This window comes from Triturus cristatus, chromosome 5_1, assembly GCF_964204655.1.
Source record: "Triturus cristatus chromosome 5_1, aTriCri1.1, whole genome shotgun sequence".
Lineage (NCBI taxonomy): Eukaryota > Metazoa > Chordata > Amphibia > Caudata > Salamandridae > Triturus > Triturus cristatus.
In genome coordinates, this window is record NC_140587.1 from 304079140 (window position 1) to 304105008 (window position 25869).

Consider the following 25869-nt stretch of genomic DNA (forward strand, 5'->3'; position numbering starts at 1 on the left):
ATGTGAATTTACAGAAAATATGCTCTCAGTTTAGCTTATAGATCACCTTCCAAACCTCTGTGGGAAAAGCATGAGAAAATATTTTTCTCTCAATCATGATATCCCAGCAGAAGGCTTTTTCACATGGTGAAATCACCTTAGAACATACCACAATTCCTAAAATGAGTATGGTACCATCAACAAATGATTTATAATGTAACTAAAGTCTTAAAACCTTCTATTAACTGCAATGCTTTTTAATGAGGTGCTATCATGTATATTGGTCCCAAGATGGCTGCCAACACTTCTTGGATGAAGTGCTGACAGCCAATCAGATCTCAGGATGAGATGTGTGGTTAGGCTCCGCCCACATATATGATTTTACTTTTGATTTTCTCAGGAACTACTGAACAGATTGACACCAGACCTGCAAAAGGCACTTCCCTGACCTGAGGACTACCTCTCTGCCAAATTTCAAGTAATTCTGTTCAGCCGTTCGGGCTGTACCTTGGACTAAAGGTCCCTATGGAAAAATGCATGGGGAAAACGCGTTTTGGGACCCCCCTTTTTTCTCGGCCCCTGCTTGACGAATCACCCTGAGACTTTCAAGGTAGGAGCGGAGCGGAGCGCCCCACCTATTTTGAACATTTTGCGAGGATTCGTCAACCGGCGCCAAAGTTATTCCAAATAGAATGTTGCGGATTTCCTATGGAAACACAGTCCTAACTATAACTATCTACTGGCGACCGCCAGTAGATAATATATACACACACATACATATATATATATATATATTCCATATCTTCCAACTGCCTTTTTGTGCCAATGGGGGACAACAGCCTTCATTACTTGAGGGTGGAGGGTAGACTGCCAGTGTCCAAACCTTTTTGGGCACTAACGAACTCCTGAATGAGGCGGCCCGGTGCTTACCTCTGGACCACTTTAATAATATGTGTACTAATATCACTAGTGACGTCACACACACTTCTTAGATGGGCCTTGGGAGGGATTCCTAAGGTCCACCCAAAAATCAAATTGGTGGACGGAGCTAAAAGCAGCTTTATTGCCCGCAGCCCCTACCTAGCCATGGCCACCAATTCAGCTACTTTTTGTGTTGGTGGGAGAAAGAGAGAGAGGTGGTGTGATAGAGGCAGAAAGGAGCAGTAGAGCTCCTCCCACCCTCTCTCCCTACCAACAGAAGAAATTAACCAGGATGTGGGGATTGGAAGGGGTTAGACTAGGACTACTCCAGTTCCAACTTCCTGATTCAGTTTCAGGCAGCTCCTTTCCCTCCCAATGCTTCTCTGTCAAAGAGAAGCACTAGGAGACAAAGCAGTTATGCATCTGTAACACAGCAAGGAGACAGACATGGTGTGGATTGTTTCTTAGGATAAGAAAAACATTTATCAGCGCCATTCTCCTCAATGGGGCAGGGACACATACAGACTGCACCACAGAAAGGAATCTGTACACGGTTTTAGATTTTTTCAGAGGCTAGGATAAAAAAAGAATCCCAGAGTGCCTATCTCCACACTGGAAGTGAGGGAGGGACAGGCAGACACACACACAGACAGACACGTTTCCAGACACACATCTGGCATGTTTCCATATAGCCCAGGAGCAATATCTGTGACCAAAAGACAGGTACAGCTTCTTTCCAAATTAACAGTTAATGATAGCCTGCATGATGCATAAGGCTTTTCATCATAACACTCCCATCTACCTGGCAAAAAAACTTGAACTATATGGTGGGAATAGTTCCCTAAGAAGTACTAACTCTCTATTGTTGAAGCCACAGAAGTTCAACAAAAAGAAAACTTAGAATCACTCCTTTTTCTGGTCTTGCCCCATAAATATGGAACACAATACCTCCAGAAACCAGATCTAACCCCTCAACTACTTACTCCAAAAACTAAGTAGAACTGATGTTGTTGAACAGTTACCTTTCAGCAGTAGTCCTGAATTCACTAAGAGTAACTATTTTTCCGGAATACATTTCTTTAAAAAAAAACATTTAATTGAGATTTTCGTATCGCATATAGGTACAATATCAATGCTCGTCAAGATATAATCTTGATCTTCTCATAATGTAATAACGAAAACAACATAAATGAAACAAACACGATACAGCGTTCCCCTTCAATTGGAAAAAACTATTATCACCACCATTCGCCACAGTATACACTGTGTCCGTGAGTATCAGTATTGAACAATCATTTGTCATGTGTATACTCCTTAGAACATTTACAGTTCAGTGGGATATGCAATGCAGATCCCACCCAATGCTATAGCCATCCTCCCTCTAAGAGACATGTCACAAGTTCACAAACTGATTGCATCCATTATGCACCAACCACCCCCCCCGACGTCTTCCCGGTAAGTATTATACTTCAGCAATATCAAGGGGCAGCGAGCAGTTTATCCCCAGCCCCCACAAAGAAGGACCCCGCATGCCAGAGTCTGAATATTTTCCTTAATCCATCTCCAATGGTTATGCCTGTAGGCAAGTCCTCAATGGTTGCCATATGTCCTTCGGGCGCATGGCCGGTTTTTTGCAGTGTGATGTATATGTCACCAGTGGTATCACAGTATATTAGATCGCGTATCCATACCTTTGCTCTCAGAACCCGGGCGCTACCCCAGTGTAATGAGATCTGACCCTTCACCACCAGCAGGGCGATGACAGCGAACCGACATATTCTTTCTGAACAGGTTTAACATGGCCCAGTAAGGCCATTAGTGGTGTAGGTTGTATGGTCTTTTCTACCACCAGGGACAAAACCTTAAAAACCTCACCCCAGTACGTTAATGTGGGGCCACAGCGCCAAGCAAGGTGTGAAAACCCCGCCTGATCAACAGCACATCTGGAACATAGTGTGGTATGCTGGGATTCACCTTGGCCAGAAGCCATGGTGTGATGTACGCTCGATGTAGGTACTTAAAGTGTAATAGTTTATAATGGTGATTATTTGATATGTATCTCGGTTGTTCGCAACAATATGACCATATTTGATCGGTCAGTGGGAAACCCAGGTTCTGTTCCTAGGCTTGATGCACCTTGCCTCCGACAGCTGGACAAAGGGCTAGGGCTGTGTGGTAAAGTTGTGACACGAAATGTGCCCCGTCCGATGCAGTGATAATCAAAGTAAGCGGTAAGAAATCTGCCGGTTCTGTCGCCGTGACTGGGAGTGCGCCATTTAGGGAGCTATGCACCCTGTGTAGAATAAACCTATCCATATATGACGCGTCCCTATCCAGAACTAGATCTCCCACAGTGCGCAACTGAGAGTCATTGAAAAAAATCGCCTACAGTATGCAACCCATATCGAGCCAGTGTACGCCTGGTAAATTCTTCAGTTGTCAGGAGTAGCCAAGGATTATTGGCCAGCGGTATATGAGGGGAATATAGGCCTTTGGCATGTAAGTATCTCTGTAGTTTGGATCATGCCCAGCATGCAGTAGGCAGTGTATGGATCTCATCAGGGTTACGCAGCAGCCCCAGTGGCAGAATGACTGAAAGTGTTCGGGTGGACTGGAGAGCTTTCTGGCATCAGATATTTCAGCCTGGCATCCACGTGGTACCAGTAATGCATGAAATGAATTTGGGCGATCAGATAATAGAAATCGGGAACTCCGAATCCTCCAAGCTGATATGGCATAACTAGTATGTTCCATTCAATATGCGGTTGTTTGCCTGCCCATATCAATCGAATAAGCAGGGAATGCAATGTGTTAATTGCCTGCCCATATCAATCGAATAAGCAGGGAATGCAATGTGTTAAAGAATTTTGCAGTAAGCACAATGGGAATGTTTAAAAAGAGATACAAAAAACGTGGAAGCACCACCATTTTCATAATGGCAATTCTACCTGCAATCGAAAGAGGGAGTTTGATCCAGCGCTCAACTTGCGTTGTGAGATTGATTGACGAGCAGTAGTTGAGGCGAATCACCTCAGGATCACTACAATGTAGAAGATGCCTAAATACTTATGTGGGTCCGTGCACCACCGTAATGGAAAATCTATATCCACCTGGGCAGTGGCCGAGGTCAATGGAAAGATGTCTGACTTATTCCAGTCGATTTTGAGTCCATAATATACTCGAAATCGTACTACTTCGCGCAGCAACGTGGAGAGGTTAATACTCGTCTCTCTTACAAACAGCATTACATAGTCGGCTTAAAATGAAGCCACTAGTGGCCCACGATGGAATCACAACCAACGGGGGACATGCTTCTCTTGGATTTGCCTTACCAAGGGGTCCATAGCAATAAAGAAAAGCAGGGGTGATAATGGGCAACCCTGCCTGTTGCCTTACATGAATGTGAATTAGGGGAGATCACACCATTTAATTTGAGGCGGGCTGTAGGGTTAGAGTATAGAAGCCAAATCAATCTGATGAAGCCGATCAGACTACCCAGTTTCTGCAATTCCGAGTACAGAAAAGGCCATTCCAAAGATTCTAATGCCTTTTCGGCATCCAATAGGATAGCCGCCGCTGGGAGTGTAGGTTTCAGCTGGTTCATGACAGCAAAGATTGCACGTAGATTCACAGAGGTTGATCTGTTGGGAACGAACCCTGGTTGGAAGGGGCAAATGATCTTGTCAATTAATAGAGAAAGGCGGGTGGCCAGGATCTTAGCTAATATTTAGTAATCTTGATTAAGTAGTGACAGCTGCCTATATGATGCACAGCTGTGGGGTGTTTTACCTGGCTTAAGTAGAAGCGTAACTATGGCTTCGAGCATAGTGGAGGGGAGTGGGGGGGAGAGTACGCCATCATACAGCACTTCCTCATATACCTCTGCCAATCGAGGGGCCAAAAGGGCCTTGTAAGTTTTGTAAAGTTCGTCCGTTAGGCCATCTGAACCGGGGGCTCGGTGACCAGCAAGACTCTCAATAGCCAGTTTAATTTCATATTCATCAATGGGGCCAGCAAGAAATTGGCGCTGTCCATCGTCTATCCAGTACTTGATTATCTCTTCTAAGTAGTCTGCAAGAGCTTGTCCAAGTGGGGGATCACAGGAGGTGTAGAGTTTGGCGTAGTAAGCTAAAAATGTCTTAGATATTTTCCTTCCGTTCTGTAGTGTTATCCCGTCATCTAAATCAAGTTGTGTGATATAACGATTGATATTGGGGACGAAGCATTCTGGCAAGCGCCCTACTGGGCCGTTCCCCTTCGCCATATGTTCGTGCTCTAGCGTGTTTGCCCAAGTAATTTACCTAGCACACCGCTTGCTCACTAAATTCTGTTAATAGTGTCGCTCGGCATGCTTTTGATGTTTCAACTTGTTTGCTATTTGTACAAACTTTGCAATCTGTATTTTTATCTGTTTATTGCTCGTTTCCTTTTTGCATTTTTTATGTTTAACTTGTATAACTTGTACAACACTCTTATACCTGGACAGGTCATGTTTACGCTATATAGAACTCCTTAAACAAATAAATAAACAAATGCTTATGATCTGCATTCGAGCTGCTGGAAGGCCTACATCCGATCCTCATCCACACTAGGGCCAGAAACTTGGGTTTCAGCTGCCCGCAAACATGAGTAAGCTCTGACAAAGATAGGTTATATGTTCCTTTGCAGGCCATCTTTGCTCTTGTGAGATCTTTTTGGGAAGAGGAAGATAAGATGACCACTTGTGCTTTTGGTGTTTTGTTTCCAGAGAGTTCTTGTTTGACAAAGTTCTTGACTTCGATTTTCCAGACACAAACAGAAATCTCATATAACACTCCCCTTATACTCTTGTTAATCATGATGGTACATAGCTGTGGTGCCAGAGGCACTCATATGTATTGGGGCCATGTGATGATCTTTCACTACCATTGTTTTAATTGACTTTATGTGTTTCACTTGTGATTTCATTTTGTGTCTTCTTGTAGCCTCAGAGTGGGTAGTGTTTGCTTTTTACAGTCTTGCCTGGAACAAAACGTGTGGGATGTGCGGTTGAAAGCATAAGAGAGAGATAAATGTGTGGAATGCACTTCTCTGTCTCAGAGTGTAGTGTTATAGGCAGTGGTGCCCAAATGTGCATTGTGTTGTACATTGGGAATTTGTATGACGTTTTTACTATTTCTTTTGACATGCCCTCATGCCATCTTGAATTAGGACTCCTTTGCACACATAGGCAGGCACGCAGGTTACTTGCGGTTAATCAGGTTATTTGCGTTTAAGATTGTTTTCCTCTTTGAAGGGTGTTTTGTACTTTTTGAAATGTTTTGTACTCTCTCAAACTGCTGCAAGATAAGGGAAACATCCTTTGCCTTTGGAATGCTTGTGGGAGAGACTGGCCAACTCTGGTAAGCTTCATTGGCACAGAGATCTTCTCGGAAATTTCTAGTGCATTGAGAAGATTATAAAACTGGGGTCCGTTGACTTGGAAACTGGGTCCTCTTCCTGAGGGACAGACGCATCCACTTAGTGTTGCATTTCCCGGCATGAGAGGTCGCTTGACCCCAGGGCTGTACCGTCATTCAGGATCTCCCGGTCTTGTGTGGGCTTAGATGAAGCTATTTCAGCCGGTGAGGTATTTTCTCTGATTATTTGTATTGCAATGTGTGAATGTGTCTGTGTGCACATTCAGGTATTCAGTGGTTATAATCACCTGATGTATTCTGTCTATATATTTTATATGTTTCCATGCTTTCCTGTGACATGGTTTATTTCTTGTGTCTGATTATTTGCATTTAAGAGTGCCTATTTCTTGTAGTGGACGTCCAGTATTAATATCGTTATTATTACTTGCTTGTGTTCTATTTCTCTTGCATTTGATTTATGAATGTTCCAGTATTATAACCTGCATGATTGTGTGTTATTATTGCATGCACACACCCAATATATATATTATATATATATATATATATATATATATATATATTACCTACTGGCGGTCGCCAGTAGGTAGTTATAGTTAGGACCCTGTTTCCATAGGAAATCCGCAACATTCTATTTTGAATAACTTTGGCGCCGGTCGACGAATCCTCGCGAATTTCTCAAAATAGGTGGGGCGCTACGCTCCGCTCCTACCCTGAAAGTCTCGGGGGGGATTCGTCAAGCGGGGGCTGAGATAAAAGGGGGGTCCCAAAACGCGTTTTTCCCATGCATTTTTCCATAGGACCTTTAGACAGGGCTACAGCCCGAACGGCTGAACAGAATTACTAGAAATTTGGCAGAGAGTTAGTCCTCAGGTCAAGGAAGTGCCTTTTGTAGGTTTGGTGTAAATCTGTTCAGTAGATTCTGAGAAAATAGCCTTTAAATCAATATATATATCTGAGCCAGCTTACGGTACGCTTACCGTAAGCTTACCGTACGCGTACGGTGGCGTGCGCGAGCGCGATTCTGATTGGCTGTTACATCTAAGTAAACATTCGAATCGGTCGAAACCAGGAAGCGGCGGCCGCCATTTTCTCTCTCGCACTCTGAGGGGGGGCTGTAAACAAAGGCAAAAAACATATAAAGGGGCTGTTTAGACAGCGCCCATGCACATAGCCATGTTAGTTGAGTCCTCAAAGATCCCCCAAGGCCAAAAACGGTAAATTTTTATTTTTTGAAAATTTCGCCGATTACGCTTACCGTACGCGTACGGTGCGCTTACGCTAAAAATGTTAATAAAAAAAAAACACTCTCTGTGCATGGCATATTATTGTCATCACTTACAAATTAAATTTAACAGATTACCTATCACAAGGAAGCGCATAATATGTCCTCCATGTGCGCACGGTGCCCACCTTGCGTGTACGGCACTAACTGCGTAAAGTGGGCGTGCACGCCACGAATGGCGTAAAGTAACTTAGCATTTAAAAAACCGTACAAATTCACTGAAAAAACCATAGGTTTCACACACGTTATAGTTAGGAATTAGCATTTAAAAAACCTTGCTAATTCAATGAAAAAACCATAGGTTTCACACATGTTATAGTTAGCTGGAAATTTTACTGATAAAAAACCAATGAAATTCCCCCGTTATAGTTACTGTAGGCAACTATAACTCACGCGACCGCAATCCTCTGCTGATGACATATGTGTCTTTATGAAAAAAAAATATTTGTAATATATGTATAGCTAAAATTTAATGGAAGAAGACATGGGCAAATAAGTGTCTAAATACAGTATTAGCATCAGCAGAGGATTGCGGTCGCGTGAGTTATAGTTGCCTACAGAGGACACTGCCTACCAGCCCCATGGCTGACAAGACTGGGGTACACACAGTGGCTCTACTGAGAGGACACTTTTCTGTGGTAGACCAGGACAAGTAACGGGGAGTATGGTGGCTGATCTTCTAAGGGGTTATTCCCTCCCAATGGCCGACACCCAGAACTGTGTTGCGAGACTCTATCTAGGAACTTATAGTTAGTATGCGGGGGGAGGGAGGGGGGGGTGAGGACAGAGAGGCGGCACGTCACGTCCCTACACTTTCTTTTAGTTTAATTACAGGGCGACAGGCAATCTGCAGAGTTTTACATGGGCAGTTCCGCGCCCAGAGTGCAGGGCAGCAGGGTGGGGGGTTGTTGGGTTGGGGGTCATGTTCATATATAGTCAAGGTTTTCACATCGGTACCTGCAGTTGATTATATGTCAGAGGATGTTGATATCTTTGCGCTAACCAATGGGTACACAGGGAGACAAAACAAAAGATATTGAATTGGAATGTTAACGGTCTTGGGGACAAAATTAAGCGCAGTGTTGTGCTCCAATACATTAAACAGCAGGCCCCAGATATTGTCCTATTATAAGAGACACACCTAATCGGAAATTCTTGTAAGGCGATGGGGGTATAAGATGGTGGCACATGCGGGATTCACTTCCGGCTCGCGGGGCATAGGTATCATGATGAAGAATTAATTTCCCCTTGCTGTGAGCGCCACTTGGACGGATGATTGGGGCAGGTGCATTGGGGTGTCAGGCATGTGGGAGGGACGCCTCATCACACTTATGTCTATATACGTACCACCAGGACTGCAGAATACCACATTTGCAGACCTGGGCTCTGTCCTACTCACTATTCCAGACGGCCTATTAATCCTTGGGGGTGACTTTAATGCCGTGGTTTCCGGCTCACTGGACCGATATCCTCCGCGGGAGGTGGGGCCTTCTTCACGTTGGCTACCTGACTCTCGACGCCATGGGGTTAGTAGATGAGTGGAGAACGTATCATCCAGATCAAGCACAATACACCTTCCACTCTGGGGCTCACCAAAGTCTCTCCCGCTTAGACTACTGCCTAGTTCCCGCAGCACAAGTCTCCTACAAACACAAAATTAGGCACTTAGCAAGGGGCATATCTGACCATTCGCCGGTATGGATACACATAGTTCTCAACCAGAATGCAGTGGGGAGACTAGCTCCCAAGAACCCATGGTATCTCCGAGATCCGAAAATCCGCAAAGACCTCTTCAAAACCGCAGATAACTACTTTTTGGAAAATGAGGGGACTGTGTCCACGTCCCAGTCATTATGGGAAGCGTTTAAGACTAATTTTGTGGTCAGGCCTTGTCTTTGATTGCTGGAGCGAAGAGAGAGAAACACAAAGAAGTCTTAGATATTGAGGCTGACATTCATAGATTAGAGGGTGCTATAGAGTCGGGAGTGACACCAGAGAAGCTCCATTTGTTGAACCTGAAACAACAGGACTACAAGGCCTTAGTGAATCTATAGGGCTAAGGCTCTGAGTAGGGAGTGAAAGGGCAGGATCTATGACCTGGGAGACAAGGCAGGGAAACGTATAGCATGGCTGGATAAACAGGAATGGGCGAGCAGGCTGGTTCCTGAACTTAAAGTTGATGGGGGCACCCCACTCATAGAGCCGCAGGAAATAGTAGATAGATTCGCCAACCATTTTGTACTGTTTATACGACTGTCTGCTCGCATACGGAAGAGGACTCCCAAGACTTGCTACGAGATATTAGGCTCCCCCCAACTTACATTAGCAGACCGTACATATATGGATAGAGACTTGACAACGGATGAGATAGCGCTAGCAATCCGATCCTTAAACTCCGGAAAGGCCCTTGGCCCCAATGGACTTTCTACTGAGCTGTACAAACTTCGACCGGATAAATTGGCACCATATTTGAAATCTATGTTTGAGGAATACAGGGAGAGCGGGACGCTGCCCAGGGAACAGAGGAAGGTAAACCCAAGACTGACTGTGCCTCGTACAGGTCCATTTCCCTCCTAAATGCTGAGCCCAAAATTTTGGCCAAACTTTTAGCTACCCCCTGGTTAAAGTAGTCAATACTTTGGTCCACCCGGATCAATCCGGCTTTATGCCTCACAGAAACACGGCCCTGAACTTGCGCAGAGTACATGGAGTGGGGAGTAGAGTGCATACCATCCAAGAGCCAGCTGTGCTCGTGTCTTTAGACGCAACCATGGCGTTCGACACCATTAAATGGCCTTATCTTTGGGCTGTGTTGACTAAGATGGGTTTCGGGCCAAAATATATCAAATGGATTCGCCTTTTGTACAGTGAACCCCTGTCTCAGGTAGTGGTCAACAATAAACTGTCAGCCACGTTCCAACTCAGTCGGGGAACCCGCCAGGGATGCCCGCTTTCGCCACTCCTCTTTGCCCTCGCTCTGGAACCACTAGCGGCCTGGATCCGCAGAGACCCAATGATACGAGGGTTAGGATGGTCCACTGATTGGGAAGACCGCATCTCACTCTATGCAAATGATATTTTGCTCTACCTGGCCTCCCCTAGGAAATGCCCAATAGTGGTTCTAGACATCCTGGCTACATTTGGCAGATTTTCCGGCTTTACTGTCAACTGGGGTAGATCTCTTTTATACGTCCTCAAGGGGGATCCACCCATCCTGCCGAGGAACTGTCCAATACAGATTACCACTGCTGGTTTCAAGTATTTAAGAATCATTACCTCCCTTGACCCCTTACTCCGATATGCCCAAAATCTCCTCCCACCCTTGCATAGGCTCAGAAGGGACATCACCAACTGGAAATCACTCCCCCTCTCTCTATTGGGAAGGGCAACCCTGTTTAAAATGATGTCATTACCCAGATTCCTTTACGCCCTACATAACACCCTAGACCCCGTCCCTGCGCAATACTTTAAGGAAGTAGAGGGCCTCCAGAGAGACCTGCTGTGGGAAGGGAGGCCTCGTATAGTCATCAATAAGCTGACGCTAAACTGGTACGACAGAGGCATCAGCCTTCCCGATATAAAAAAATACACTGGGCGGCTCACCTGCCAGCCGTTCTTCATAGCACTTATGGTCGCCCTGACGACCCGGACTATGCCATGGATAGATGGCTCCTCCCCGGAGGGAGCTATGGCAGGGCACTATATTCACGGCCTAAACGATACACACTAACAGGCCCCACCAAATATTCCGTCCAAATTTGGCACAACGCCACTAATTCTCTCGGATGGGGTAACAGGTTGATGTTAGCAACTCCACTTTGGGATTCGGAGAGGTCGGCAGTTTATGGAGGTCAAAGGGGTTTGCTAGGTGGGACCTAATCGGAATTTTGCTTATCAAAGACATTGAGGAAGGGTGAGGTCAGGCCCTTTGTCGAGCTGCAGAAGGAATACGAGTTGGCGGACATTGAATATTTCCGATACGCACAGGTTCTACAAGTACTTCATTCTCATCTACCACGGGGTTCTACTTCTCCAGACTCCTCACCGCTGGAAGACAGAAAATTGGACGGTCACCTACCCAAAAAGACTATTCCCTAATATATAAGAAACTAATAAACAACATGGAGGACCCCCTCCAATCATTGCGAGAGAAATGGATAAGGGACGGGATTGAGCTGGATGACGAAGACTGGTGAGAGGCGGTGTCCTTCCCTAGAGTGGTTGCCATCCCAGCACGACTTAGATTAGTGCAGCTCAAAATCCTTCACAGGGTGTATATTACAGGTCCCCGTCTGATATGTATGGGGAGAGCGAACGATGGGGCACGCAAGAGGCGTTGTGGGCACATGGGGACATTCATACACATAATTTGGGAGTGTGCTTCCATAAGCTCCTTCTGGAGCAGCGTACACCATATCATCAACATGGTGCTCTCTGTTGGGTCTCCACCCGGAGGTGCGGAGATGCTTACTAAACATTTGGGAACCAAATGACCTGAACACTTGCCAAAAACAAAGGGCAACATTAGGGTTTATGCTTGTGAAAAGGAATATTGCACAGCTATGGGGCGCAGCTCAACCACCCACGATAGAAGCCTGGGAAAACGATCTCTTTTGGTGTATGTATAGGGAGAAGTCGGAGTACTTGGCCAGGGGCTTCCCCAAAAAGTGGTCCCGTGTTTGGGGCCCTCAGAATAGCTACCGGGGAGAAATATGTTTGCCACCTCGTTGTATTGACCACGATGATAAACTTTCCCCATAACATTCCCTTTCCATGTAATGGTGTACCATAATCCCTTCTCTGTCATTGCAGTGCTTGGATGTCTTGATTCCTCTGTAATGTTTTCCTGAACCGATCTATGTTTAATAAAAAGATTTATAAAAAAAAAAAAAATACCATGTCCTCAAGGGGTAGATGTAGATGCCTATGCCCGCCTGAAGCAGGCGTTTTCGGTGCAGGTGCCCCTGCAGCCTGATCCGGTGTCCCCCGCGGACTGCACCCCAATGCCTCCGTGTACTGCTTCTCCAGACCCCTTTGATAATGGTGACTCCCCCGGGGACACGGATGAGGAAGCGGGATCCTCTAGGTCTTGGCTCCCGACACCCACTCCTGCCCCAGTGGGGGCTTCCGATATTTTGATCCGGACGACATTGTCCACCCCAGGTCTTCGGATTGGGTTCCCGGGGATAAAGTAGCCCAGTATGTGGCGAGCCGTCTGCGTAAGCCTATGGACAAGGACGCTCGCAACCGCCTACGGGCAGAGTGCCCCCGCCCTAGTTTGGAGGGAAAGGTTGCATTTACACCAGAGATTGACTCCAGGATGGCAACCTTCCTAACGAAATTCGTACGGGACCCTAAGAAAGGTACTCATTGCTCCTGGCGTACGTGCCAGGATAAACTGCTCGATGCAGTAAAATTGATACTTGTATAGCGCACAACTCACCCGCAAGGGTCTCAAGGCGCTTGTACGAATACCGCTGTGGAACCCATCCTGGCTTTCCCTGTAAGGCGTCCACTCCTGGGCACCCCCAAGGTGGAGGCCAGGCATCCTTAGCGTTGTGGGGGCCGTTGTGGAGATTAAGCAAGCTATTGCCCAGAGTTGCAGAGTGGGACTCCATGATTGGAATAGGCACCGAGGCGAGAATTATCATGTCCGTGGAATTTTTGAGCCCAAGACCCGCCGAGGCGGGGAATTGAACCCTGGTCCCGGGCTAGACCTCTGCATCAGGGTCTGCCGCTCTAATCATTGAGCCACTGCCGCTCTAATCATTGAGCCACAGTGGGGCCTGTCACCAAAATTCTAGACATGGCCGAAGAGGCCAAGGTGTCAGATGCCCTTATCTCCCCAGAGGTTCTCTCCAGCTGGGCTCAGCGCGCAATTGTGTTTATTGGTAATGCGAATTGCGCACCCTCCAAGGAGAGGAGGCGGTCCCTTTTAATTAAGATGGATCCCAAGTTAGGGGACCTGGCTTACTCGGAGCCAGGCGCTGTGGCCCAGGGGGGCTTATTTGGCAACTCGTTCGTCAAGAACTTGGGAAAGTTTGTGGAGACTTTCACCTCTCTGGACAGGACCCAGACAAACATCAGAAAGGTCTTTAACCCCCGGGTTTTCCAAGGGGCAGGTCGTGGTAGGGGCCGCACGACCGGCCGCTTCTCCAACTCTGACAAGGTGCAAGCTCCGGACGAGGGCAATATCAAGACAATGCCCGCTTCAACAATTTCGACCCCACCAGAGGTCAGGAGTTCCGTGGCCGTAGAGGCCAAAGAGGCCAGCAACAGGGTACTGGAAGAGGTGAGTGCAATACCCTCGGCGAGCTTGCAAGTGGGGGGGGGCGCTTGGCGCAGTTTCTCCCGGCTTGGGCTTCCCTCATGAGCGACGCTTGGGTGCTGCAGACTGTCCAGGGCTTCCAGTTGGAGTTTCATGGCCGTCCTTGTCAGCTAACCCGTCCAATCTCCTTCTCGCAGCGCGATACCGAGCTTGTGCGCGAAGAGGTCGCCACCTCCTCCAAAAAGGGGCAATTTGCCCCGCATCAGGGCATCCCGGTGGGTTCCTCAGCAATCTTTTCTTAGTCGACAAGGTCGACGACGGCCGGTTATCAACTTGAAAAGTTTCAACGAGTGGGTGGTTTACCGCCACTTCAAAATGGAGGGAATGAAATGAAATGAAAGAAACATTTATAAAGCGCATGGCTACCCGGGAGCATCCCAGTGCTGGGCCGAACACGAGAGAGGCAGAGAAAACTTAGGGGAACAAAAATGTCTTCAGTTGTTTTCGAAAGACAAGATGACTGGGTTCCCTGCGAAGACACAGCGGCAGGGAGTTCCAGAGTTTGGCAGCGTTATATGAGAAAAGCCGTCCACCGCTCTTAGCCTTCTTAATCCTGGGGACTTCAGCCAGATGCAGCTCGTCTGAACGTAATTTCCTATTGGCCTTATAGGGACGGATCATGGCCGAATTAATTGGAGGCCCATTCCCTTGCATGGATTTATGAACTAAGCACAAGGCCTTAAAGCGGATTCGTTCCTGCACCGGTAGCCAATGGAGGGAGTGAAGTACAGGTTTCGCCGATTGTCGATTAGAAACTCCCGCCAACAGTCTGGCTGCACTGTTTTGAACGGTCTGGAGTTTCGCGACTACTGCAATAGGGGCACCCAGATAGAAGGCGTTTCCATAATCTTTTCTGGAGAGTATGAGCGATTGGACCAATATTTTTTTTGGCTTGGAAAGGGAGCAGAGGGAGTTCTTTGCGGCCCATTCTGAGCAGGCTGTAACAGATAGCTGCCATCTTCCTGGCCTGTACCCTGAAGGGCAAATCCTGATCCAACCAGATACCTAGGCTCTTGATCTCGGACTTAGGAACCGGTATGGGACCCATACAGGCTGGCCACATGGTGCTGGGTTTAAAGCTTAGGAGGTTGCCCAATATCATGAGCTCAGTTTTTCCACCATTAAGCTTAAGATGAGACGCATCCATCCAGTTCCATACTTCCTCAAGACAAGAATAGAGGCCGTTAGACCTCTGATCTACTTGGTTTAACGCTACCACCAATTGAGTATCATCGGCATAGGTCACCATACGGATCCCAGAGGGGGCTACAATAGCCGCTAGTGGGGCCATATACACATTAAAAAGTGTAGGGCGAAGTGATGAGCCCTGAGGGACTCCGCACAGTAAAGAGGTGGGTTTAGATGCGGTGTCATTCTCGAGTACCTGAAAAAATCTTCCCTCCAAAAAGGAACACAGCCCTTGCAGCGCAGTGCCGGTTTCTCCTATGCTCCCGAGACGGTGAACCAAGGTACAATGGTTCACTGTGTCAAATGCTGCGCTCAGGTCAAGGAGTATAATGGCGGACGACCCTCCTGAATCTAGGATCTTTCTGCTTTCTTCCACCACCGCTAACAGGGTAGTTTCAGTGCTCTGTCGCGGGCGGAGTCCTGTTTGAGAGGTGTGAAGCAGATTATAAGACTCAAGGAAACAGGAGAGGGTATGATTAACATATTTCTCTGTGATCTTGCCTATTCCTGGCAGAGGGGAGATAGGGCGATAGATGCTCAAGTCCGCAGGATCCAGATTAGGTTTTTTAGTAATGTTTTCACCATAGCCCCTTTCCAGTTGGTAGGGACTATTCCTGTGGACAGTGAGGCATTAATCAAGTCCATGATGGTGGGGGCAATTATCAGCGCTACCCATTTCAGGATATTTAGTGGTGCGGGGTCCCTAGGTGATCCACCTTTTACCGATGACAGCAGAGTAAGAAGTGATTCCTGGGATAAAGGGGGAAAAGTCTCCAATAGGTGTTCAGTTACATATGGACCCGAATCCACATACTTGTTGGAAGTGTCATCATTGTCATCCTTTCGTGGTAGAGATTTAAGAATATTCTGAACCTTGGTGGTGAAGTATTCTGCCTGTTTGTTGCATCGTAGGCCTGAGACATCCGGTGCTACTGACGGGACGGGAGCTTTAAGTAGTTTTTTTATGATGATGAAAGTTTCTCTCTGAGAGTTGGCGGCTGACAGGATCTTTTCCTCGTAATAAGAGGCCTGAGCCTTTTTTATTTCTGGTTAATAAACGCTAATAGCTGCCCTATATTCCAGCTTTTTGTTGGGTAGAAAGTCTTTGCTCCAGCTTCTTTCCATTACCCTACAACGCTGTTTTAAAATGCGCAGTTCGGAGGAAAACCAAGGGGACTTATGAGGCCGCCAGTCTTTATCAATGTTTTTGGGAAGACCACATTCAATGAATCCTCTATCCAGTTAGAAAAGTCATCATTAGCTTTGACTGGACTTAGGTCTGGTCCTTTCCAGTTCTTGGGTCCACTTATCCAGGGAGTGCTGTGCCCAGGAGCGACTCCAGGTCCGTGTGGATTGAGTAAGGGGTATAGTAACCTGTGGAGACCAGGAAAGGGGGATAAGATCTTTCCCTTTAAGGTCCTCTAAATTAGAAAACACCGGATCAAGAAGGTGTCTTTTGACATGTGTTGCTGGTAGAATTTTTTTGTGGCAGTTGAAAGGCCACGAGATCTCTAGCTAAATCGACTGCATTTACTGCTCCCAAATCATCGAAATGAAGATTGAAATCTCCAAGGAGAGTAAAGTTTGCCGCAGAGCTGGCTAGGTTAACTGCTGCTTCTAGCAGCGATTTACCGAATATCCCTACCGCCCCAGGGGAGTGATAGATAGGAATGCTTGTGAAAGAGAGGTGTGGAGTAAACTCTATGGTGAAGTGGGCATTCTCACAATCTGAGAGGGGGTTACCAAGCAGGCGACAAGTGAAGTGTTCTTTATATAGAATAGCAATCCCACCGCCCTTGCCTGTTCTGTCCACCCTCTGCATCACAAACCCCTGGAGGAGTGCTTGGACAATATCTGGCTCCGAGCTGGGGTTGAGCCACGTTTCCGTAAGAAACAGGACATCAGGGTCAGAATCTTTTAGGAGCATCCATATCTCTGCCATATGTTTAGGCAAGGATCTACAATTCAACAAATTAATTTTAAAAGGATCCTTAGATGAGTTGGGCGCAATAATATTAGAAGAAAAATTAAACCTGCAGTAAGGACATCTTTCGGGAAACGGGGATCCATCTCCTACGCGATGTGCTGAGTTCACTCGACGAGATGGTCCGGCTCGACCTGAAAGATGCGTACCCGACGGTCCCTATCTTTCCCCCTCATAGGCGTTTTCAGCAATTCAGGTGGGAAGGTCAGGTTTTCGAATTCACCACGCTACACTTCGGGCTATCCTCCGCTCCGTGGTGCTTCACAAAGGTTCTCAGACCAGCAGTGGAGTTACTGCGAGCGCAGGGTGTTCGAATGATAGTCTACCTGGACAGCATGCTCTTCCTGGATCAGTGCCCCAGAAGGCTATCCAGCCAGTTGAGGACTGCGGTCTACCTCAAGGGACTGGGGTTTGTCATAAACGAGAATCAGTCCCTGTTGGTTCCAATCCAGTGTGCAACCTTTTTAGGCTTCAATGTGGACTCTGTGTCTTTCACTCTGAGTCTGCCTGCCAGGAAGATGGCGAAAATCAGACACGAATTGCGCCAGACCTTGGTGAAGACACAAATTTCCTTGCGCCAACTGGCTTCTCCTCTCGCACTCGATACAGGCCATTTTTCCCAGACCTTTGCACTACCGGTCAATGCAGCGCCTGAAGGCACATCACCTCAGGAAGGGTTCGACGTACTCCCAGTCGATACCTCTGACGGACGATGTGAGGGATGAGATGGAATGATGGCTCTCCCACATGGAGGTGTGGAATGGTCGGGCCATATTCGTTTCAGTGCCGGATATGGTCATCGAATCCGACGCCAGCCGCTCCGGGTCGGGAGCAAGGTGCGGAGAGTTCTCCACGGGTGGAGCCTGGTTCACTCACAAACAGTCATTGCACATTGCCTGGAACTGCTGGCAGGGTAGTTTGTGGTGCAATGCTGGACAACATCTCTGCGGTCCGGTACAGTAACCACCAGATCCAGGATGTTGGCGAACCTAGCCAAGGATTTTTGGCACTTCTTCCTAGACAACCAGATCTCTGGAATGGCGGAGTACCTTACGGGGCGGAAGAACGGGGTGGCCGACTGGCACTCTCGTCATCTCGTGGATGCCAGCTTCTGGAAGCTGGACCCTCAGGTCTTCTCTCAGTTGTCAGAGAAATGGGGCCCCTTCTCGGTAGATCGTTTTGCATCACGGCTAGATCATCAGTTACCGAGGTACTTCAGTTGGCGGCCAGATCCTCAGGCGGAGGCGACGGATGCATTCCTCCAGGACTGGCAGCCGCAGCACGGCTATGCCTTTCCCCCGTTCGCCATGATCACGCGAGTGTCCGCGTTGCTTCGCCGCCAGCAGGCGGAGGTGGTGTTGATCACACCCTGGTGGAGGTCTCAAGTCTGGTTTCCAGTTCTTCTGGAACTTTCTTGGGATTTTCCAATCCGACTCCCCCACATTCCTCACATTCACCTCAATCCCGATCTCGTTCCCCATCGGCTGGTAGCGGACGGAACGTTGAGGATGATGGCTTGGCGGATCTCCAGCATCTCTGGTCGCTCCCAGGCCTTTCGGGAAAGGCTGAGGACTTGCTCACCAAGGCATGGCCGGACAGCACGACTAAGAGATACTGGTCAGCCTGGCACAGATGGCATCGTTGGTGTGAACAACAGAGTGTCGATCCAGTGGGGGCAGATGTAGTCCACATCCTTAACTTTCTGGCGAGTCTGTCGGAGGATGGTCTGGCCTATAGGTCAATCAAATCCTTCCGCTCTGCGATTTCTGCTGGTCATATTATGGTACAGGACTCTCCGGTGGGCGAACATCTATTGGTTTGCCGGCTTTTCAGAGGGTTTCGCCTCTCCCTCCCGCCAGAGCCTTGGTACTCTGTCCTGTGGGACGTGAACCGGGTGCTGAATCTTTTTCTTTCTTGGCAACTGAACAGATTTATGTCCCGTAAAGAGGTAACAGCCAAATTGGCCATGCTGTTATGCCTGGTTTCGTGCAGACGCGTCTCTGACGTGAGGGCCTGGGGCATCTCAGCGAGAGTGTTTTCACCGGATGGGGTATCGTTCACGGTAAGTAGAAGGCCCAAGACTAATACTTGGGTAATTTCGTACCCAGCGTTTCCAGATTCCCCTAAACTGTGTGTAGCGCAGTGCCTCCGTGCTTTCGAAGAACTAACTGAGGAAACTCGCCCTCTAGGTGAGAAGCAGCTGCTCATTGCGCTATGTAAACAGTACAGAGCAGTCTCGTCCCCGACCATCGCAAGATGGGTGTGTTGGGTTATGCAGGAGGCAGGGATTGATACTAAGCAGTTTGGTGCTCATTCGGCGAGAGGAGCGATGGCCTCTAAGCCTTTTTCCCTAGGTGCGTGTTTGGAAGATCTGATGCGCGCAGCCGAATGGTCCTTTGACTCCACCTTTAAGAGGTTTTATTTCAAACCAGTTCTGGAGGAGGCAAGGCTAGTAGTCAACAAGCTTTGAACTGGCATAATCGGAGCCTCCGGCCCTGACATAGAATGAGAATTTGCCTAGCTATAGTGCTTGTAAGTTCCAATTCTATTAAGGACACAGAGGCGAGGATTATCCCACCCAATGACCTCTGCAGATGTGGACCTTCCCCATTCTAATGTAAGTAAGGCATTCATGGGTCTTTCGATTTTGTGGTAATGAGTTGTGAACGTTACTCATGTGTTATTGCTGCAATTGGTTCCAGCTTAGTCCCTGACACTTCCTGTTTTGCAGGAAATGATGGTTCCAAACAAGAAGTGTGATATCTGACAGGAATGGTTCGCGCGAAGGAAGAGGAGGAGGAGGAAACAGCGTGGAGGGACTATGCTGGCTGACTGAGTGCGGACAGAGAGGAAGGACTCCTGTTTGAGACTTTTACTTTCCCTATTGTTCATGGGAAATGTAGTGGTTATAAGTGTAAATGTGCTGCTGTGACAATAAAGTGAAGGAAGAAGGCATAATCATCGCTTCCGTGTCCTTAATAGAATTGGAACTTACCAGCACTACAGCTAGGCAAAGTCTCATTCTGAAAACTGTCTCTTGATGTGCCGCCTTTATTAAGTGCGGGGACCAGGTGTTTTCTTGCTTTATGTGGGGAGTGTCTACGTTTGGGAGCGGATTTCTTTCATTTAGGAGTGTAAAGCATCCATGCCAGGGCAGACCATGCATTTGCTGTAAGGATCTGTCACCTACATATACCAGTAACATTTAGAACACTTACCTTTAATGTCGGTGAGCTAAAGTCTCAAAATCCAATATTTTATTGGTCTTAAAAAAAGATTGAATAAATCGATATCTCCTGAACTGTATAAATTAGGGTGCAAAAATCATTGAACTAGCATACCTGGCTAATGAGATACAAGACATCGAATTAAGTAAGTGGAGTAAGACAGGGTCGCCTAATTGGGTAAGGTAAATGGTGTTTAGGACAAGTAGTTCTTGTGTACATGTAGCCGATACCAAAAAGAAAATATGCTTACAGGACTTGTTAAGACTGTGGTTGCTTTGTTGGCCCTGTTCTGTGTTGCTGTAGATATTCAGATATGAAATGTCATCTCATGTTATTCTTTGAGGCGGACTGACTTACTAAGAACAACTGTAGGCATGAAAACATTGATTGAACTGGAGGATGGAGTTAACAAGCGATGCTGGCAAAACTCTCCAGGGTAGAAGCAGTTATGCCTGCTGTGGTAGAGGAGCCCAAACTTGCCAGTGCTGCCTGGATGTCTCTAAAGATAATAAAAGAGATTTACCTTTGATTTGGACTGTGGAGGTGTATGGGACATTACAAAGCAGGTCTTCTAGAGACACGGACTTGGGAGCTGCAATCCTTTAGTTGATGTTAGGGGAAGGAGACGGATGCTGGAGTCCTACTTTAATTCCTTTCTAAATTGATTAGTGCTGCCAAATGGACTGGAAAATCTGTTGACTGTTGTTTTGCAAATAATTCAGCGGCCAGAGGATTAAATCGCTGTATGACGCTTAGTGATCAGCACAGGGTTTACTTCACTGTGGGATTGCAAGCTCCCTCCTAGAACTAAGCACTCGACCCCTGTATATGCTTGGATCTCGTACCTTGCTGCTATGTGATGGAGGTCCACAGTCTAACCTGTCTAGCCCCCTTTTACAAACTGTAGCAGTTGAATGAGGCATGGAGTTTAGTGGGGGCACTTGTTGCAGAGAAGCATCCCATTTCTAATTTATGAAGTGTGGATTATGCCTTTTTTCAATTCTAATTGTTTAGGCTGTTTGAGGCCACCCCAGTTACAGTGTAGATCAACCGCTTAAACCGATTCTCTTTATCTACTGAAGCTTCTTGAGGCTGTGCCCAGTCAAGGAAGATGGGTAATCTTTTGATGTATGAGGAAAGCACCTGAATGATTTCTGAAACAACTGCTAACCAGAAACTAACTGGAAGCAGGTAAAAGGAGCGACTTCCCTCTGCCTCCTCCATCTCTCTTTTCCCCTACCACCACAGGTTCTTGTGACAAACAGGCTGCACTGGGATAATGGCAGCAGAACTTGAGGAATACCGGATAACCCATTTTAATGGTTTGGCAGCAGTTTAATCAACATTGCGGTAGATAAACTTTGTGGAGTTTCGATTGCTTCAATTCAACACTGCTGCGCCAAGGTCAAGGGCATACAATTTGTCTGGTACTGGAAAAATACATTTCTGCAACCAAGGATTCTGGTACCCATGCAACCACTCCCTTTAGAAACAGGTTGCCATAGAGAAGACAGAGGAGGGATGCTCATTTCCCCTGCACCATCACCCCCACAATACTGCAATTCTCACAATAAGATAGCTTTAGGAATCACATTATTTATGTCACAACTATTAAGTAAGACTTAAACAAGCACAAAATCTTCATAAACATAAAAAAATAAAATACTACATAGCCTGTCACTGTGTGCCTTGCTATGCACGCTGGAGATGTAAGCTGTAAGAAGAAGTTGGCAATAAAAGTGTTTCTAATGTTCCCATTGTGACAGATCTCTGCATCATGGCATATCTCTTAAGACTAAGGCAAGATGTTCTACTAGATGTGGGCACTCACCTGTTTCTGTTCAAGTTGAAAACATAGATATTCCCCTGGTGGTCTCCTGCAAGAAAGCTGTCTCCTGTACTGTCAAAGGCCACGTGCAAAAAACGTATTGTTTTAGAGTGGTAGGATGTGGCACTATGGATAACATTCACGATGACCCTGAAAAGAGTATAAAAAACAATTATGAATACTACGTTTTCAGCATACATAATTTGATTGCATTTGCCTCAGGGTTTAAAAATAATAATGATTTTAAGTGTTCTAGACATCATCACATTATTGATGGATAATATCTTCAATATCCAAACACAAAGCCACGATTCAAGACAATAAAAAGTGTTCAATAACAATGACTTAATAATCATTTTCATGTGGTGCTTCATACGGTATTGCTGCTTGGTCTGTGACTAAAGGTTCTTACTATTACTTACTTATACTTACTACCAACTTCAGAAGGACCAAAGTCCTGTAGGAAGAAAGCTCCACAAAGTAAAATGATGAGCCAGGCAAGTTCCAAGTTGGACAGTGCCGCCTACAGAATGGTCAGAACTAGACCCTCGACCAAGGTAAATAAACAAACAGCTATTAGAAGATTCCTCCATTTTAGGTACTTTCATTACTTAACAAAAAGGACACCTGTTTTTTTGGTTAGAACACTTAGTCAGAAATCATTAGACTCAACTTAATGGATACTCATCATGACCAGGTAGAGACAGAGCAACTGTTTGCACCAACACTGTGCCCAATTTTTGCCCACCGTGGTGGTTTGTGGCAAAAACACGATGCTAGTGCTTAACCTAGTCACTAAATCTATCCGTTTTAGAAATGAGAATGAGGAGCAACAGCATAACCCTCACAATTTAGGAGCCTGACTTTCATCAATGATAAAGCCCCAAATAAGGTAGTTTCATGAAACTTTACTCTATAATTTATTTATTTATTTTTTATTGACTTTTCACAACAAGTATCCAGACATTGAAATGCGAGACATTGACGTTTTCGTGCATAGCACTGTTTACATATAGTTATATCAAAGCCGAAAGAGTACACAGTAGTATTTCGGAGGATCTGGGACAGTCCTTAAATATCATTGCAAGAAGTTTTCAAACTGTGGAATGAGTCCTTGACTGCAAAGCATTATGTAAATTTACAACACACTCGCCTGCATCAGAAAAGTTCAGTATATCATATTCGGTCTACAAAATCAATCATCTCCTTTTATAACTATACCACTCGAACAAAACTTACCAGCCCTTCCCTCTCCCCACAAGCCCGGCCAGTAACTTCCAATAGCAACAAAATCATATGCCCAGTACATGGTCCTGCGTGTACCCTAACTCCACATTCAGTCCCGTGTGTAACCTGGAAACTTCACTCTATAAATGCGAAAGTACCTGGATCAATTAAGTAGATTTAGGTCATCACACAATTTCTAACAGTAAGACTTACGTTTAACTGTTATTCTAAGAATACCTATTTTGATCGCAGTTATCCAATATAAATCAATCACCTCACCATTATCGCCAGCATTACTATTTATGTGTTATAACTGAGAGCGCCTGGTAACATGGAGAAAATTATCTGTAGGGAATACACCAAATTACTAAGCAAGGGTACAAAAGTTATCGTCACATCTAAGACTCATGTAAGAATCCAGATGAAACTGTGCCTCATTTAAAAGTAGGCAAGACAGAAACGGAGCCAGTTATCTGCAAGCAACAACGGTATTAGGGGGGGGAGAGGGACGGGGCAAGCAACAATGAGGGAGGAATTGGGAGATGGAGCATTTAGGAAGGGGGGCAGAGGAAATAGGGAAGCAACAACACAGGAGGGGGACAGGGCAAACAACAATTTGGAGTGGGTTCAGGGGAGTACAAGGAGACGACCGGCAAACACACGTACTCTTAGTGAGCGCTGCAAGTAGAAGAAAAAAGTAGGCATGGCCAGCAAGAGCGCATAGTGGAAGGACCTTCACATAGAAAGGAAGCCGTACTTGGGCCATGCTCCAGAGGAGGGATAAACGCACGAAGAGGAAGTGATTGGCAACAAAGCCAACCAATAATAAGAAGTGGGCAGGCACTAAGCTCATAGTGTACAATGGAAACATGTAAAATCTGAATTCTACCATGCCACATGAAATTTTCTTCGGTACCATGATAAGGCTGAAGTGTAAGTATTTTAACCGAGAGTAATAATGATGGATTTCTCAAATACAGTTGGACAGCTATAGGGCTAATAATGTAAAATATGCCCATATCGTTGAACAAAGGTCTATCATGTTCCCTTTAAAAGAAGCTAGGTTAAAATTCTTTATTGGCTCCCATTTAAGGTTCTTATTTAGCCCTTGGGTGGTCCGCTGTCCCACCAGGGGGGTGGAAGTCATGACATCTACCACCCTGGTAGAGACCAGTCCATCGTAAATAGCGACCAAGCAAGTGGGGATATTCCTACTGTGAAAGGAGCTAGAGCCCTGGCAGCTCTCTTTACAAGAGTGAAGTCTGCTGAGCAGGCACCATGTTTAATGGAGATGGGTGCCACATGTCAAAAGCCAAAAAAGAAATTCAGTTGAGCGCCACCAACACATGGTCCTACTGATCCCATACGAACTGCCACACGAAAAATTGTATATACATGATCACATGCCCATGCTTCAAACAATACATTGACATGCCTAGCGGACATGTCAAGATTAGAATACCAGAACACCGAAGTCGTGTCACCACTAAGATGAGCTCACACTACAGAGAGAAAGGACACTAACCAGATGATTTGAACTGGACAGTCCTAGAAACCCATACACCCACAAAGCGGACTTGCTCCTCAAAGATCAACGCTGGATTTGTGACTGTCAACGAACCTAACAGGGTTAAATGATGAGATACCTTGGAGTGAGCTCCAATGATAGAACCAAGTCTTGTCTGGTTAACTATTTTCCTAGTAAGGATCATTAATACCCATACAAACTGGTTCCGAGTAATTGCATCCCCACTAAGGGGTTTAGAAATCCATACAATCCGGCTCTGTCCCACATGATTTGCCAACTCGGAGGGGGTCGATTAACATTTCTAATGATATATTTTCAATAACGTATATATCACTATGTCTGGGATCACCCACTACACCCTCGGACAAGTAACTCACTTCATGTACTCCAATTACATGCAGATTAGTCCTTCATGGCCACGATGTAACACCACATTATGGTCAAACCGGACACACAGACGAACCCAACGAGGAAAAAATTACCCCCCTTTTTTGCCTCTTTCATCCGCCTGCCCCGTCTTAACTCCTGGTGGATAGAATGTGAGAGACCCTGCTGGCCTTACATTTTAGATAACTGCCCAGTGTTTCACCGACACACAGAGGTGCTTCTACTATGTGACCAGAGACATGGTTTATCAATCACTCCGTGAACCGCACCCATTCCAAAATGGCACCCACACCACTCCCCAGCTGTGGTTAGTAGCCCCGCTATGTCAAGCCCTAGCTGTTTACCAGAAGTAGCAAGACTCCAGCACGGCCCTTCCGGTCGAAAGATGTGTCCTTAAACATGAAGAACTATGAGATCCAGACTGGACTCTGGAATTGACAGAGGGTAGGTTACCCGCCACAACCAAACGACTGTGAGTACCCTCTATATTTCCCTAATTCCCTTCGCCCCCGGTTTTTCTTCCCAACCAGAAGTCGAGCAGTACTTTGACTACGCGCTCTCCCCTTGACTTGCAGGAGTCGGTCTTGGCGC

At 46.4% G+C, this 25869-nt stretch overlaps 1 protein-coding gene across 2 annotated transcripts in view; it reads right to left on the reverse strand.

Moving 5' to 3' along the window:
• TBC1D31 (TBC1 domain family member 31) overlaps positions 1-25869 on the reverse strand; it is an 834080-nt gene that overhangs the window by 759865 nt on the left and 48346 nt on the right. For both annotated transcript variants that reach the window (XM_085605032.1, XM_085605033.1), the window contains one exon: positions 22140-22286. In XM_085605032.1, coding sequence (XP_085461158.1) covers positions 22140-22286 — 147 coding nt within the window. The remainder of the gene's footprint in view (positions 1-22139; positions 22287-25869) is intronic.